General features: G+C 38.0%; 2 protein-coding genes across 4 annotated transcripts in view; one reads left to right on the plus strand and one right to left on the minus strand.

Moving 5' to 3' along the window:
• LOC135776386 (hatching enzyme 1.2-like) overlaps window positions 1–5826 on the minus strand; it is a 27726-nt gene extending 21900 nt beyond the window's left edge. Inside the window, exon 1 of one of the 2 annotated variants that reach the window (XM_065287056.2) lies at window positions 3699–5826. Coding sequence is in view for 1 of the 2 variants with exons in the window: in XM_065287057.2 (XP_065143129.1) it covers window positions 3699–3716 (18 nt within the window). In the remaining variant the exon portion in view is untranslated. The remainder of the gene's footprint in view (window positions 1–3698) is intronic. The other variant, XM_065287057.2, reaches the window with a different exon arrangement.
• On the plus strand, window positions 2767–17553 carry esrra (estrogen-related receptor alpha). 2 transcript variants are annotated; one of them, XM_065287052.2, is made up of 8 exons: window positions 2767–3216; window positions 5845–5952; window positions 9222–9608; window positions 9705–9821; window positions 9950–10063; window positions 12261–12428; window positions 13539–13808; window positions 14286–17553. In XM_065287052.2, exons 3-8 carry the CDS (start codon window positions 9227–9229, stop codon window positions 14537–14539), a joined length of 1305 nt encoding a protein of 434 aa, XP_065143124.1. In that variant the 5' UTR covers window positions 2767–3216; window positions 5845–5952; window positions 9222–9226; the 3' UTR covers window positions 14540–17553. The 2 variants fall into 2 exon arrangements, with proteins under 2 accessions (XP_065143124.1, XP_065143123.1); XM_065287051.2 differs by lacking the exons at window positions 2767–3216; window positions 5845–5952 and adding an exon at window positions 6266–6446.
• The last annotated feature ends 581 nt before the right edge of the window (window positions 17554–18134 follow it).

The raw sequence follows: 18134 nt of genomic DNA on the forward strand, positions 1-18134 counted from the left end.
GGCTGATTTCGCTCTCAAAAGGAAAGTTGTAAACTTTGAAACATATAGCTTTTTACTTGTACAGTAGAAAAAAGAATGTGTCACAGTTGGCTTGTTAAACAATATTTTAAATGCTTTTCCAGTTCTTGGTCACTCAGGATAAAAACATGTACTAAATGTATTAATATAATGTTTATTTAATGGTTTTCTGCAAATCTTATCTAGAATATTTGATATTTTACTGTATATGCATGGTTTGTGAATTGAATGTATGTTTTTAATTTGTTTTTGTTTGTAGAGAAGGTCTTTGGGCAGCACAGTGGCTCAGTGGGTAGCACTTGCCTCACAGTAAGAAGGGCCCCGGTTCAAGCACTGGCTATAGGTCAGGTGGCCTTTCTGTGTGGAGTTTGCTTGTTCTCCCTGTGTCAGCGTGGGTTTACTCTGGGTACTCTGGTTTCCACATGTCGAAAACATGCAAATTAGGTAAATTGGAGATACCAAATTGCCCCTCCCATATGAATTAACCAGTTCTTGCCATGAGTGTAGCCATAGATGCTGGAATAGCATAAGAAAAAACTTTAAAATATTCTCATATGACATAATATGGCTGTAAAACAGTGTTTATTATAATAGCAATAATGGAACAAAAATGGGTAAATCCAAAAATATATATATTGATATTTTATTTTATTAATGGCATTATTGTACGCTGTTGTGCATTGTTCCAACACTACATGAGCTTTAACTGGGACACATGCTCGGATGTCTCAACTTTCGTGTGCGGAAACATATGACCTTGTGCTCGAGGACACTCTGTACACAGACGTCACCAGTCGGCAGGCTGACACAATCCACTTACCTGCTAAGTAATTACATAACCGCTAGATGGCGCTCGAGTGCGACTTAAAATAGCACGTCTGGCTCCATCCAATATGTTGTTAATACACCATATATGCTTTTGCATTTTTAAATTGATTCATCTAAGTTATACCAAACAAGCAAGACACACGTTTTGTGTTGCATACCAGTCAAGAAAGGCTTGTCGTCAAAAACAGAATGTTTGGATAAGGCTGAATCATTAAGACTTATAAAACAATTAAGACTTTCCCTAACTCGTTTTCATGCCTACTAACAATGACAATAGGCTAATACCACATGGTCTTGTAATAATTGACTTTAAATGCAGAAGGACGGTGCCATTTTAGGTTGTTTAACATAAGAATGATTCCCTCTTACTGCATAGCCTTTACCTCCCAGCTGTTGTCTCAGAGGCTATTTTGTCGTACTTCTCCACACCTGTCTCCGGGGTCATGACCTCTCTAGGCATACCAGAGCACCGAGGTGTGACCTTTTGTGGTAAAGTCATAAACCACATTTACACAAAAGCCCCCATCTGACAAGATCTAAATAAGACAAGGCGTTGTAAAGCATCAACCAAACTGCGACAGGACTGTTAAAAATGATGAGGGCATATCAGTTAAATGTGCTGTAAAGACACAATGCGGTAACATGCAGCTCAGCTGAAATGCGGCGTAGGCTGCGTCGTAGAATGACCTTGAATCAAGGTCGCATGTGCAGTTTCAATGACAACGAGTACACTAGCGCTTCCTGTTTCCTTTCCCCCTTATAAATCATATTTCATGACATTTTACAAATATAGAGTCCATCAGACGTTCACATATATATATTGTTATTAGTCTCAATTAACGCGCATTAACATTTTACAAACACTTTCTATGCCCAGGCTGTCTAGGGTGCCTTCTTAAAATAGACCACTGTAATCATTTCCTTAGCACGAGACTCTTTTCCGTTACACTGCGCGGCTTAAAGACGCTCGCGCGCCTCTCTCTCTCTCTCTCTCTCTCTCTCTCTCTCTCTCTCTCTCTCTCTCTCTCTCTCTCTCTCTCTCTCTCTCTCTCTCTCTCTCTCTCTCTCTCTCTCTCTCTCTCTCTCTCTCTCTCTCGTATCAGGTTACGAGAATTGTAGTCTATTCCTCCTTCTTTAACTCCTCTGCAGTCTGTGAACTCTGCGCTTCTGGCCCGGAGCCCAAAACTGTCCCACGAACCAGCTGACTATGGGAGGCCTGGAGCAGCGAGTTGGGTCAGTGTCACAAGACCAAGCGGACTGACATTTTCCATGCCATCTAAAGCGATGTGTGATTTACAGTTCTGTCGTGTGAGCTTTGTGTGAGACAAATGAGTTCGGCCGCATTGCTATGTATTCTTTATTCGTTTGTTTTTTAATGTAGGGAATTTGGACGATACACATACAAAAATAATATGTAAGAGACACCAAAATAAATACTTAAATAAGTACGATATACGATACACTAGAATAAATAAACTAAAATATTTTTTTATAAATTGTATTTCATTTTTGTTTAATAAATAAGTACATAAAATTACACTATGAACAACCTGTCACGATTTCTTTTATAAATAACAAAACACTGCGTAAAACTAATATAAATGGACATTCGACAAGAATTGCGCAGCTGGGATTTGGAGTTTATTATCTGCTACAGCTTTAAAAACCCCTGAAGGCCAATTTATTTAACTTAGTCACGAATTATGATCATTATTTTGTGAGGGTGATTGAATTATTTTCTCCTTTCATCATGCAGTGTTAAAAATAACCCTGACTATAAGAAATTTGATTAAAATGTGTAAACTCGTGAGTCACATACAGTAGGTCAATTTTTCTTTATTGTTTTAAGCACTGGCTGTTGATGACGCTGCGCGAAGAAGCGTGATTGGAAGCGCGAGCGGACGTAACGGAGAAACAGCAGACGCAAAAGGAGAGAGGGAGGAGAAAAAGAACAAGGATATACGTAACCGGGATCTCAGCTGTATTAGCGGAAGACGGGCTTTAGGCTGCTAGTGACAACCGAAACAGCAATATGGGGAACTAGTCCGGGGAAGAGCGAATGAATCGTATGGATTAAACTAAACGTTTTTTGCTCATATTCTAGCACTTGCGTCTGCGCCGTTATTCGTTCAAGATAACGAAATGTCGCGTTGATTTTATTACACACATTCTCATTATTTCACTTATCCGAGCTGCAGATTTGCTAAAGTAGCATAAAATTGTAAGGTAGACACAGCAGACTGACGTGTGTGACAAACACAACGCTACAATAGATGTGATCATATACTGATACATATAGGATTGACTGGCTGCTAAGCTGAAGACTATTTTCTCGGCTTCGAGGCAACAGCAATGCTTTCTGAAATATTGGTAAGTATGCATCCAACCGGCAAAGAGAAGCATCCTTTTTGTCCTAGCTTATCCGAGTGTATCCCTCACACACTTACAATGATGGTTTGAGCACGTTTTGCATGTTACTCATGATCGCTTGCATTACGAGTCTGTCTGATAATCATTATTTGATGATGTCGTGCAGTCATCTCTAGCAAATGTCTGCTGTCGCTACCAACATCCCCACGTTACGCTAAACAGTACAAACTTTAAACTGTAAATAGGTCAGTGTGTCCCGATAGTTTGCTTGGACGACTGCTAACAGCACCAGACCATGTCTTGGTTTGATTTGATGTCGTTTCACTTCAATCTTCCGACTGTGTTCATTGAATGTAAATTAGTAAACGGCATATCTGATGCGCTTTCGTTGTAGTAAAAGTCCGCAGTAACACTTTGCAGCAAGCTGACCTTGATCGAGTCGTCCCCTAGCCCATACATAGTGTCTGCGAGTGAGATTTTACCTCGGACTCTCCAGTCATGTCGCATTTGCAAAGCCCTTCAGTCTCGGAATCAAAGTGCCTTACACGCGACCGATCTGATTGGCATTCATGTGCTTGAGGTATTTTACGTCGTTACTGACGTAACGTAATGGGTACACGATAGCAATACCTTTTTAAACGTTTTTTGTTGTTGTTGGGTTTTTTTTTTTTGCTACTTTTTGTCTTGTTGTTGTTGTTGTTGTTGTTGTTTTGTTATTGTACTGAATGTTTCTATATGCTCTTGATCTTAGCAATAAAAAGACTATTGGGAAAAAGTTTGACAGACTTATTTGGAAAGAGTTTGGAAAGCTGGGTTTTTTAAATTCCCACAAAACTCCAAGATTGATTACTAAACATTTATAACCTACAACAAAATTATTGTTAAGTGTTTCGCTTCACAATTCAGCAACAAATGAAAGTTCACAAGAGGACATGAGTGAAGTATTGTGCAAAGGTTTGATTCTCCAAACTAGTATTATGGAGTGTGTGTCAGGCATTTTCCTATTTAAATAGTTATGTATAAAAATTCTGCAGTAAGCGTAGCCAAATAAAAACTCTTTGAGGTGCTGGGACATGATTGGGAATCTCTACTCTTAAGAAGTTGTAATCCAGTTTAGCAATTAACCTTTCGATGGTCAGGGCTCGCTGAACAAGGTCACCTTTTGAGGTCTGCTCTGGCAGTCTTTGCTCTACAGTTGCAGGCATGCGTATTGTAACCGAAGTTCAAAGGCTAACACACAGTACTTATCTCAGATTTCTCTGCTGAGAATCAGATTTACCAAGTTACAGATTAGGAAATCAGACGATCAGCTTACTATCCTTTTCCAATACTGTTTTAACACTGATTGTCAATTATACTGACGTTAACTGTGGGATCCTTATGATATGAATCTGAACAGATCTGTTAACTAGTGCAATAAACAATAGACCTCATAAAAAAGTCAGTAATTACAATTGGCATGAAAATGAAAAGCAACAATCTTTAACTAATGTAAAGAACTGTATCATTAAAGTTTGGACAATGAAAAATGAACATAAAAATATATGTTAGGGTTGCCAGACCCCAAGTCAGTTGTCTCTAAATTTGTCAAGTATCAGAAATATCCATTGAAGGTGTGTGCGCAAATTTCAACTTTTCTAGCTCAGCTAGATAGTTTATGATGTAACCTTTGATATATTTGTCCCAGTGCATGACCTTTAGTATAAAGGTATAAAAATCTCAGCTATGCCTGTTATGGTTTATTGTTATAAGCGTAAAATTCGCCCAGGTTATATACCAATCCTTGTTTATTATTTTTGTTACTTTTATCACCTTATCTTCTATCTATTACCTATATATCTATTATTTTTCATTACTTTGAACTTTGAATTATCAGTATACCACTTTGTTCTTTATGTATATTGCTGTCACCCACAGACCTTTTGGAGTAACTGTGCCTGTCCTTCAAACCCCTTCAGTGACTTTGACCTTTGGAATGTGTCAGAGAACAGAAGGGGGAGGGTGAATGTTGTGTGCAGAAATCATATGAGACTATCTGAGTGTCCGAATGAGTCAGGTGAATGACAGCAAGCAAGGCTGGTGAATGAAGTCCTTTAAGAAAGACAAAGAATGACCCTTTGTCAGAATTTTGTACCTGATGTTGCAGTTAGAGATGGGAAAACAGTGTGAATGCTAATTATTATAGAACCTTTGTGCAAAAAATATTTTATACAAAGGAGTTGTATGACATTGACCAGGGGAGATTTTCAAGTGTCTGTAAAGTAACAAGACAGAGATAAAGCATTGAAAGCTTTGCTGAGGCCATATGTACTACCAGTGTTGTTTAATGTTGTGTTAAATCCGACATCCGGTGAAGTACATTTTTAGTTCAGCACTGCTTTTATAGGAAAGTAATTGGGATTCTGTTTTGAGAAATGTGCTTTAGGCTAATGGTTGTTTCTCTTTTATTTATCATAACCACTTGACAGAAAAATGCCTCTACTGTTGTACTTTCTGCCACATTTGCCAGTATATTTTATTAACCCTTGCTTTGAATTATATAACTCTATAATGTGCACTTGTATGCTTATTTACATTATTCATTTGTTGATCTCACAGACTCGCACTAATGTTCTTTTTTCTTGGCAGGGTTCCTGATGCCCAGTTTGAACTGACCTGTAGTCTTTTGACACCAAAAGAGAGAGAGAGGATTTTCAGTACGTGTAAGGCTAAAGACCATCGCTTTTGTGCTAAAAGGTAAACAATTTTTTTTCCTTTCATTTATTCTCACTCTGCTGACTTCATATTTCCTAAATATCACACAGTGACTTGTATTTCATTTGTTTAAAGATATTTCTTTAAAATATTTATTTGTAAGCAGTGTTATTAAAATTAAAGTTAACCTTATAATCCATAAAAAATAAACTGTTCAGGATCTTAAGTTAGTAGTAAACAATATTCTCGATTATTGTGTGATCTTTATAATAATATATTTTTTATTATAAAACCGACTATTTATATGTGGCTGCCCACGAGTCCTCCTCCTCGCGGCAACCAATGACTCACAACATGATCTTTAGGGGGAGAAAGTGAAGTTCAAAGATGCGCAGATACTACTAAACAAAACTCTGGACATTTTCAGTCATGTTTACGGAAGCACAGACAGATTTGTTTGTTTTTACAAGCGTTAATGAATCAGTATTTTGTGTACGTGTTTGGAGGAGGTGCGAAACGTTTTAAACTGAGTAAAGGTAAGATAGCGAAAGCTAAGCTTATTTTAACTTAACTAGCACACATTTGCACTTTAAACATATTTTGCGTTTAAGTGGTCAAAAGTATATACAGAATACATATATATTAAAAATGAATGAACAACTACGCTATTCCATATACGTGCAACACGTATGGCTAAATTAAGGCTTTATGGGCTTTACAGTCCTATAGAGTGATGTTTTGACATGTCAATAAAGGTGAAAAACATCACACCGAGTGTTTCTAGTTCTCACATTAAAATTTTAAATGAGTTATCGGTCAAAATCATTCAGTTTTGTGTAAAGAGCCGAACCGGAAGTAGCACGTCAGTAATGCTCGCGTGTACCCCGCTGTAGGATAGACGCACGTGTGTGTTGATGTGTCCGATTTTGCGCCTAGCCTTTGTAGTTTTTCCTCTCAGGTATTTCCTCCGGTTTCTTTGCTTTGCAGTTAGAGATCGCAGTTTGACCTTAACTATGAATAATTTAGCCCCTCTGAACCAGGCAGCGCGTGTCCTCCTTCTTAGCCACATGATCAGTATACTCTTCAATGGGAGAGGTTAAAGCTATAGGCTATAATATGTTATTATGTGTGACTCCCATATAAGTTAGATTTACTTTTTTGTGTGTGTCATGTATCGTGTAAGGAAGCATCTTTGTTGGTATTGGGGGTATAGGTTAAAGTTCAAGTGTTATGTAAATGCTTAAACTGAGCATGTTTGGCAGAAAGAACAGTGGACTTGGAAGCATTGGGACACATGTAGATTCTGCATACTAGCCAAAGTTGCAACACATCACGTACATTTGGGGGAAAGGTGATTTTTGTGTGTCAGGTTTGTTGAGGACAAATAAAGGTGGGAATGTAGTTTTTCCATAAACCTTGGACCAGAGAATGTATAATGATAATGTGAGAAAGAATATGTGCAGTAGCTAATTTATATAATTTTTATGCAATGTACTGTACGACTGTCCAACGTTTGCTAACCAAGAAGTCATGCCGAACTGCTATACTGTCTGGTTGTGTTGCCTACTTGGCAGCCGTGTAATTTTTGTATGTGCTAATGTGGTGGACTGTTTGCTAAATGCCTAAAATGGCACGATCAGCATATTTAAGAAGTGGCATCATAGGTTAGTTAGTGCGGGTGCCATAGAGGGACTGGTGCTCTCTATCTCTCTCGAGGATTGGTTCTCTCTCTCCTAGATTAATGACCCTAATCTTGTGAAGGCGTAACCCATGGTACTGGCATTATGGATAGACCTGCATAGAATTATGTACACGCTGTCACTAGGTGAACACATTGAATATATCTTAATGCATTTTAATAAATATGCAAAATGGGGTTTGGTAGTTTTGCACTGCAAAATTGTAAATTGTTTACAAGGTTTATACATTCAAAAAGCATAGTATTTAATGACAAATTATTGTAATATAATGCTATTTGGTTTTTTTTGTTACCCTCCCGCCGTGTATGTTATTTAGCCATTTAGACGTAATGGAGAGAGTGAGCAACGCGTTTGCTTATATCTGCATCTGCTGCCTGTTTGCTGTCTGCTCACTCAGCATGCACCTGCATGTAAATCAAATAAATATGAGCATAATCATTTTGAAGAAAACAACATCATACACGTCACGTAAATAATAAGAGAGCAGTAACTGTAACAGGATTACTGAAAAATATGAAATGGTCCTCTACACAATTACAGAACAGAGTAATCTGATTATTATAACACACAACATCACTACTCAGTAACGTGTGTTTGTGTATACTAGTGCCTTAAAAATAACACAATAAAACATCAAATACACTGTAATGCATTAAAATGACAAAAGTTTATTTTTCAGTTTACTTAACCATTAAGGCTGACTAATATTAATTTATGCCTTTGGCACAGCCTTATGTAAAGGGGCCTTTACATGAGTTTTAAGACGTCAAATTAGTCTTCGGTGTCCCCAGAGTACCTATAAAGTTCTAGCTCAAAATACCATATAGATAATTTATTATAGCATGTTAAAATGGCCACTTCGTAGGTGTGTGCAAAAATGTGCCATTTTGGGGTGTGTCTTTTTAAGTGCAAATGAGCTGATGTCTGTGCTAAATGGCAATGCCATGGACAGTGGATAGTGCAGATTAAGGGGCGGTACTATTGTATTAAGATCCCCTTCTGACATCACAAGGGGAGCCAAGTTTTTATGTCCTATTTTGGTAATGGTTTACCAAAACTAAGTTACTGGGTTGATCTGTTTCACATTTTCTTGGTTGATACAAGCACTAGGACCCAATTATTGCACTTAAACATGGAAAAATCTGATTTTTTATTATATGTCCTCTTTGATATAACTGTATTCACTTTATATTTTTTATCAGTATGCAGATTCCATACAATTCAAACCCCATGACTTTGAGCATCAATGCAGCTATAGCGCCATATTTGATGCTATTAACAGTGGAGTTCGTAAAAATCATTGCATTACAAATAGGATTGCAAAATTTTTGGAAACTTTTCATGAAAATTACATTGGAATTGTGGTACACGGATGAAAAAGAATCAGATGTCAAGTAAGCTAATATTTGTATGTGACACAATTTGGGTAAATTATTTACAATTTTTCCATTCATTTCTAAAGTTTCAGTTGTAATTGAAAAATTGCTAAAATACAGTGTTCATAAACAATCTGCGAGTACCAGAAACTACTTATCCTTTGCATCACTTACAGATGATAAGACGAAAGTCTCACGCTTCCCATTGTCTCACACTCTCCTCCACTTTCTGCAGATATCATGTCTTCCAGAGAGCGACGTTCTGATCTGTACATAAAGGCCGAACCTAGCAGTCCCGAGGGAGGAGGTGGTGGTGGAAGAACCAGTCCAGGAGGAGCCTCCTCAGACTCTTCACACAGTGGTGGAGGAGGTTCCAGAGGAGAAGGCACCGGGCGCTACTCCCCACCCCTTTATACGCCCGCCCTGCGTTGCCACTTTAAGGAGGAGGGTGCGGAAGGTGCTGAGGAGGGCTCTACTGGTAACGGCGGTGGACGCTGCAAGTATGCTCTAAGCACGCTTCCCAAAAGGCTATGTCTGGTGTGTGGAGATGTGGCTTCTGGCTATCACTACGGGGTAGCTTCTTGTGAAGCCTGTAAAGCTTTCTTCAAACGAACCATACAGGGTGAGCATGTGTAATAGATTCACCTGAGATTCACTCGATACCTTCTATGTAAGCCAAGACAGTAAGTTCATCTAACCTCACATCCATCCACTCTAGGAAATATCGAATACAGTTGTCCGGCCTCAAATGAATGTGAGATCACCAAGCGCCGCAGAAAGGCCTGTCAGGCATGTCGATTCACCAAGTGCCTCAAAGTAGGCATGCTGAAAGAAGGTGAGGTGACCAGTTCTCTTTCTGCCTTGTGATACATGTGTACCTCAAACAATGTAGGGTTGTGATCTATGTAGGTGACAACAATGGTCTGCTTTTTTAATGTCTTTTGGTCTGCATATTTGGCATAGGAGTGCGTCTGGACAGGGTCAGAGGAGGGAGACAGAAGTACAAGAGACGCCCGGAGGTGGAGAATGCCACGTACCAGAGTGCACCGATACCTCTAAGAAAAGAGGGAGAAAAAGGTAATAAAATATAATGTGCAAGTATAGGATTTTGCATTTGACAAACACTTATTCAAAGCAACTTAAGCCCAGAGTATAGCTTTGGACCTGGGCTACATACTACATTTTGTGTACACACGTGCAAAGTACAAAAAATGCTAGTGCGCGTACAGTGTGCATATACTATTCTGATGCCGAAATTTGTGTCACGTGCACTGTACGCTGACTTGCGTATGGGTGATTCTCACGAAATCCAGACTTAAAAGGTGTATGGCATCAGGTTTTTTTAAAAAAGTGATTGAAGCCAATTTTTTTGCACGTATAAGATTAAGGTCTGAACTTTACTATAACCATTATTTTTAGAGGATTTTAAAATATTTCCTATAATTATTTACATTTTTTAGATTATCATTATAAAAAATTATCATTACCACAACATGATATTACATTAAATATATGCATTTACAAACTCATGTTTCGGTAATGAGAACTAAAAAGTTGTCTAGGTACTATGACAAACAAAATGTTAACTTTTATCTGGAGAGAAAAAAATAAGAACTGCTTACCTGGTAGCCATCTTGAGTGTTACAATCAATTATGTCCCTTCCAACATTTTTTTTTAAATGTTAGTTCCTTGAGGGCTTAAACAATGATTGAAAATTGTTGCAGTGGATGAGAAAATTGGTCTTGGACACATTTATATTCCCTATTATTGTCTGTACATTTACCAATGATCACCAAATACCACATGTTTCTTTAATGTAAATGTTTATAGTATAACATGCACTGAAGCTTTTTATTTTTTAGATTTTTTTATTATAAAACTTTCCATGTCAAACAACCAAAATCCAGCTATTCGGACGGGATTAGTTTTACAGGGGGACCTCTGAGAAAATCGTGCTTCTCAGAGGTCCTCTGTGTTTTTAATCCCGTCCGAATCGGCCATGTCTGTGTTTTTCTCTGACGACCTCAGTAAAAATTCCAGAGCAATTTACCTACTGTTTTTCGCCGAACTCAGAGGTCCTCTGAGAAATTTAATCCCGTCCGGATGCAAATGTCTGTGTTTGCCCGCAATATCTTTTGAAAACGCGGTTCATTTCGTGTTTTGGCCAACTTGATCTGCCGTAAGGTCTTACTAATGCGCGTATATTGTATTTCCTGAGTCCCATTCATTCAGATATGAATGTTTTTTCGCATTCGGCAAAATAAAGTAATTAAATCAAGACGAGCTGAATATCATACACTGTTAAGACTAAACACTGATATATCATTAACATTATAAGAAACTCCGTTCAAAGTTGTTCAACTCCGGAATGGTAATGTTAATTAATAAAGATATAAAATTGTATTAATCATTATTTCTTCATTATTTTGTGTTTGTTATAAGCAGACAGTTATATAAAACACGTAGGCTAATGTTACTTTAGTAGGATTTGTATATGTTATTTTGATTTGTTAAAATTAAATTAATAAATTACATGTTCTGTCATGATTTTACATTTAAAGCAAAATATTAAACATTACAAACACGCGTATCCAGAGCACGTGCTACTGCAACGCCCAAATGCATGAAACAGACACTCCCATCTCTGGAATAGCCTGCATCATTTTAATCCCGTCCGAATCGGTACATAAAATCACAGACGTCCTGGGGGACACGCTGAAACTCAAACGTCGTTTGGAAAACTAATCCCGTCCGACACATTCCAGTAATGAAAATTTTCCCTTTAAATGTGAAAAAAAAATTGCTTTGTATGATGTCATTTGAAATCATGTGCAAAATAGTACATGAAGAGATGTTTGTAACTGTATGCTTCTTATTTTGATACTCTTACTTTGCATTTCCTTTTTTTTTATCAAAATATTTCCTGACACCTCATAAATCTAATTTCGCGAGAATCACCAATTATTCAGTAAATAATTTTTTTTCAGCATGCATGTTCCTGAGGATCGAACCCATGACCTTCGTATTTCTAGCGCAGTAGCAGTTGAGCTGTAGGAACATGACGGTTATATATTTCCATTTACCTCCTGTACATCCTGTAACAGATGCTTTTATCCAAAGCGACTGTCAAATGAGGAACACCACAAGCAATTTGGCAAACAAGGGCTATGTGTATCACACATAGTTCCAAATCTAAACAAAAAGAGTAAACAAGCTACAATAGATATTATAAATCTACTAGTCAACAGAATGATGTCAATGTTGTGTTTTCAGGCTCATCCAGCATCATCGTGTCTCATCTGCTGGTGGCAGAGCCAGAAAAGCTGTTTGCTATGCCAGATCCCCTACAGCCTGACACGGCCCAACGCACGCTCACCACTCTCTGTGACCTGGCCGACCGGGAACTAGTCGTCATCATCGGATGGGCCAAGCACATTCCTGGTAAGTGACAGTAGGAAGAGGAAAAACAAGGAGGTTGGCAAAGAATTAGGGTTAGGGTTACTGCATTAAAGGGATACTGCACTTTTTTTGAAAATATGCTCTTTTCCTGCTCCCCTAAACATTTGAATCTTACCATTTTCGAAGGCATTCAGGTGATTTCCGGGTCTGAAGCTATCACTTTTAGCATAGTTTAGCATAATCCATTAAATCTGATTAGACCATTTGCATTAGATATTTTTCCTATTTAAAATTTGACTCTTCTGTAGTTACACTGTGTACTAAGACCGACAGAAAATTAAAAGCTGCGATTTTCTGGGCAGATATGGCTAGGAACTATACTCTCATTCTGGCGTAATAATCAAGGACTTTGCTGCTGTTACATGGCTGCAACAGGCGTAGTGATATTACGCACTGCCCGAAAACAGTCCCCTTGGTTACTTTCAATGGCACATTTTACATTAATGGTTTTACCTGACATTTTGCGTTTATCTTTTATCAGTCTTCCTATTGTCAGTGGTATGCTTTACCAACCAAGGACCAAAAGAATGTGTTAAAACTATAGTCGTCTAATAATACTAATTACAGAAGCAAAGACCAATGAGATCCCACTATGACATAGCTTTGTACACTTTTCCTGGTTTTTTACTTACTAGCCCATTTTCCTTCACTTTACTGGATGGAGGGCAAATCAAATGCTAATGCGCTGATAACATTTCATGAGTCTGTGAAAAGGCCAGCTGGAAAACAGTTAGAGTTTGTAAGTCGTTGATATTTAGGGTTCTCATATTTCTGTACAGCCTGAAAGTGCAGAAAAGTGCTGATCAATCACACCTGTGTGCCGACTGCAGGTGCCTGAACAAAACAATACGATTGAAGTGAAACTGGAGAAGATTTTCGACTCGAAATGTGTCCAAAAATATGTGATTTCGGCTGCCTTTGTCAGTCTTGGGCTATTTTCAAGATTTCCAGTTTTGGAGCACACGCTTTTGGGAATAGTTTGGTCTCTCCAGCTGTAACCACATAGACTATTTGATCCATGTATTGAAATCATCCATGCAAATCATCCTTGCACCAATGGACACACCGTAACCCTTTTTCTTCTCCATCCAGGTTTCCTCTCCCTGTCGCTGGCGGACCAGATGTCCGTGCTGCAGTCGGTGTGGCTGGAAGTCTTGGTGTTAGGGGTGGCCTACCGTTCTCTCGGCTGCGAAGACGAGGTCGTGTTCGCCGAAGACTTTGTGCTGGATGAGGAAATGTCTCGCGTGGCCGGTCTTACCGAGCTCAACGCTGCCATCAGCCAGCTCGCGCGGCGTTTCAGGGTCCTGCAGCTGGACCGTGAGGAGTTCGTCATGCTCAAGGCCATAGCGCTCACCAACTCAGGTGTGTGTTTCACATCACGCTCAACAACATTTTCCTATCAATGACTCATTCATCCCGAGTCTCATGCAAAACCCAGCTTATGTGAACCATATTTAACTTCGTAATTAAGACCAGACCTTTTTCTGTTTTGCATCGTGTTGTCACTGTCCGGTTATACGGATATGTCCCCCGCTCGGAAAGACCCGTGCCATTTTTGATTACTGTAAGCAATAAACTCAACCTTCTGCCTAACCCACAGAATCTGTATTTGTTATGCAAATATTTGGGAGTCGGCATATTTTGAATCTTGCTTTTGTGATGCACACACATAAGATCTCTTCCTTATGCCTCGCATGTCTCTGTGTACATGCTAAACATTTGCCCCCACCAAAAGTCTTATCTAGGGACCAGGATCTTTAGGCATGGTTAATATTATATGTATTGATCTGACACAAAGCAAGACAAAATAATAAGCCATCCTAACCTCTTTCTTTATAGATTCAGTGTATATTGAGGACATGGAGGCCGTGCAAAAGTTAAGGGACCTGCTGCACCAGGCTCTACTGGAAATGGAGGTCCAACGGCGTCCTGATGACCCTCAGCGTGCCGGACGTCTCCTCCTCACACTGCCTCTCCTCAGGCAGACCGCCGGTCGGGCCCTCAGCACCTTCTACAGCATCAAGACTCGCGGCGGCGTGCCAATGCACAAACTCTTTTTGGAGATGCTAGAGGCCATGATGGATTCACCATAGGGCGACACTTGGATGACTTATTGAGAAAGAAAGGATGAGGAAAACGGGCAGATGCTTGCCCAAAGTCTTTTATTTGTGATAGTGCTTTTTCCTGTGAAATGAAGGGTAAGGGCTAAGAAAGCCGAAAGAACGCGTTTTGACAGAAGAGTTGAATATGAAGAAGATGCTTTGTGTAATCGCAGCTGTCCGCTGATAACCTGAGGTACTCTTTGAAAACGGTAGTTCACGTCAAATTGTCCACTTTCATTTGATTTCACAAAATTAATATTTATAACAGTGTTAGTCAGTGAATTTCACCGACTGCAATTCGATTTCTCACCTCATGGCCATCCTGTTTCCTCAAGATAAGTGTTTATAGAAGCGAACCATTACTGTAAACTCAGAGAAATTTACGTGCCAAGGGCGTCTACTGAGACTGCAGCAATATGAACTCTTCGTAAAATATGTTTTTTTACGAACGTTGGCCATTCAAGAAACAAAACGGCTCTATCACTACAGTTATAATCAACAGTAAGCTTTCTTTATCGTCATAAACTCGCACTGGTTTACTACAGTGAGTTAATATCTATATGATCCTCTACAAGTGCAAGATGTTTTAATATGCAAAACAGTTAAAGATAAGAGAAGACCAACAGGATTTAATACACAAACTTTGAGTTTAGTTTACTGGTATACACTGGTACATTTACTACGAGCAAATATAATACATGTTATATTATGAAAAGCAATACGAAAATTTCATATATTTAGTTTGATCAGCTTTTTTAAAAACGGCTACATATAGTCCTGCTTAAAATCGCAATTTAGTTGTGGTGTGGACAGTAAAAAATACACCTGGTGTACATCACCGTCCTTTGTATATTTACCAGTTTAAACAGTCATCATTTTTAGATGTGGTTTGTGTGAATGAGAGACAATGTAGGTACTACAAATGCAAAGTGCACATGCTGAGCTGAACTGAATTGAAGGTGCATCTAAATCAGGGTTAAAGAGGGGTGTTAAGCTCCCGTAGGCCAGCTGACTACTGTACTACTTCAATTTTGCTGTGAGTTTATTTTTTTTAAGTTTCGGTTGAAAAAAAAGACTCTGTGGGACCTTGTGTCGCATTCTGTTCCCAAGATAACCTCAATTCATCTGTTGGTGACCCATTGAGCCAACGCTGTTGGAATCATTCAGCTCAAACGCATTTATCGCTTCTGCATTCTGAAACATTGGAAGTTTTTCATTAAACCGGAGGAGAGAAAATATTCCTTGCTGTATTCCACTTGGACGCAGCGGACGGTCTGTGTCAGTTCATTTGAACCAGGAGATTCTCATTGTGTGTATGATGTTCAAACTGAGCGCCTATGAGGCGCAGAGCAACGTTGAATGCAAATCGGAACGCCCCGGAACGTGGGGTCAGTTTGAAACTATAATTTTTTTGGGATATGTGTTTGTTTTACTGCTGTGTGTTTGTTTGCAGGCGATCGTCTGGTATTATATGCAATCATACTCGGTTGAGTGCTACAACTCCGCTACCTTTTATTTATTAGATGCATTTAAAAACAGGAGGAAGAAAAGCCAGTTGCCATTTTGGCCACTTACCAAGAACTAAAATTGAACCACTGTTCTACATTCAGACCTCTGAGGTGATGTCATGTCGTCAGGGTGATTTTCACTGTACAGTTTTAGCAGCAATGATTGTATGTTCATGCTATACGTCAAATCCAACCACATCCTGGACCGAACGAATCTTCTGGGGATGTACCTACAACATTTTCACAATAAATCTGTATATCTAATATTCTCTCTCTCTCTCTATATATATATATATATATTCTTTAGCAGTCAGCTAATCGGTTTCTGCTGTCCTGGATTTTGGCTGACTTTAATTTTGGTTTTCCATATATACACCATGAAGCTTGGCCTCAGGTTTGAAATAAAGCAATCCATTTGGGAGAATGTTATGAAATGTCTGTTTTTTATTGAATTGTCCGTTTGATTTATTTTATTTTTTGTAATTAAAAAACACATTTTGCAGGAAACCTGAAAGCCAGTGAAAGTTGTATGTACTTGTCTCTTTTTGTGAAATTTTATTCAAATTTAGTATTGGGAGATTGCAGACACTAATATGATATCAGTGCAAAACTTTTGCTTTGTTTCTCATTCTTGTATGCCACCATTTTGTCTGATAAGGGAACTTGTGCATACGTCAATAAAAAATGGTTTCTTTTTCAATTAATCTGTACACTTTATAAAAAGTTTATTCTTTTATGAAAAAAAAATCTATTTGGATTTTTTTGTTTTTCTCTTTTGTACACACAAGTGTATGTCTCTCCTACGTGGTTATTGAGGTGTCTTGAAATGTGTACATAACCAAGAATGAGTGGGTCCATTCAAAGATGGCTGTAAAATATGTTAATGTTTGTAATAATAATAATAATATGATGCTAATATAACAATATTACAGTAGTGTTTTAATAGCAGTAAGCATTAAATTAAATTAAACAAAGCCATTTTGTCTGTCAAACATAGTACATAACATGATTGAAAGCTAAATTAAATCCACAGCTAGATGTTTGTGTGTCTGTGTATATTTATGTAAATGAGCAATACCAGAATTTACCAAAATGTCTGTTTTCACATTTTTCTGTATGTTGATATACTGTAAATCAAACCTCAGCAGTACCACTAGTGACAGTAAATAGTAATAATAAAACCTACGGTTATGAACAAATGGATATTTGTATTCAAAACTGTTGTATTTAAAAGATTAAAATCTATTTTTTACTCGATTTGCGGATGTTTATTAATATTATTGTTCTGGTGTTTGTGTGTGTTTAAGTCAAATGATTGTAAATGTCTGTGCATTTTCTTTCTTTTTGTAAATCTCAGTGGTTCTGTGGTAGTAAATATTTCCACACTTTGTTTATATTGAATCACTGTGAAGATGAAGCAAACACTATAACACCACCCGAGTATTTTAAAGAATATTGTCAGTGTCAATGTGTTTTCTAATAAATTAACACACCTCATTACTTGTCATTGAATTTCTATGTCGTTTTATCATTATCCTGTTTGTTCTTTCATTAAACATCTAAATCTTGTTTATTCGTGTGTAAGGGATTTGGAAAAGTATAATCACCATTCACAAATAGTTTCTGGTTCATTTCATTGTGTTCATGTTGTATGCAGTGATTGCCAGCTGTGTCAAGCTGATATACGGAAAGGTCAATATACGGTCATCCGATAATAGACCGCTGGATGGCGCAATCGACCAATCAAAATAGAGTGTTTTAAAGGGCTTGTTACATAAAAATGATTTATTGCAATATTTTTCATTATTTACCTATCCTAATTTATTTCAATTATATGCCAAAATCAAATTATTTCTATTTTTATAAAACATTTGGATGACTAAGTCCATAAAATTGGCGGTTTTTGTATCATGATATGTAACGAAATGAAGTGCGTTATCAACAGCGCAAAAGATCAATAAAAACAATACATTCTGAAAATTTCCCAGATCCGTTATTGCACAATGAAACAATGAACTTAAAAGTTATACAAATACGATGAGAAACATCACTTACAAGCATCGTGCTATCTACATATA

The sequence above is a fragment of the Paramisgurnus dabryanus genome, chromosome 18 (genome assembly GCF_030506205.2).
Source record: "Paramisgurnus dabryanus chromosome 18, PD_genome_1.1, whole genome shotgun sequence".
NCBI lineage: Eukaryota > Metazoa > Chordata > Actinopteri > Cypriniformes > Cobitidae > Paramisgurnus > Paramisgurnus dabryanus.

Coding starts and splice junctions, on each gene's coding strand:
- esrra (XM_065287051.2), top strand. CDS start 6,386: ATGAATCAGTATTTTGTGTACGTGTTTGGAGGAGGTGCGAAACGTTTT. Junction 6,447..9,221: donor ACGTTTTAAACTGAGTAAAG/GTAAGATAGCGA, acceptor CACTTTCTGCAG/ATATCATGTCTTCCAGAGAG. Junction 9,609..9,704: donor CTTCAAACGAACCATACAGG/GTGAGCATGTGT, acceptor CATCCACTCTAG/GAAATATCGAATACAGTTGT.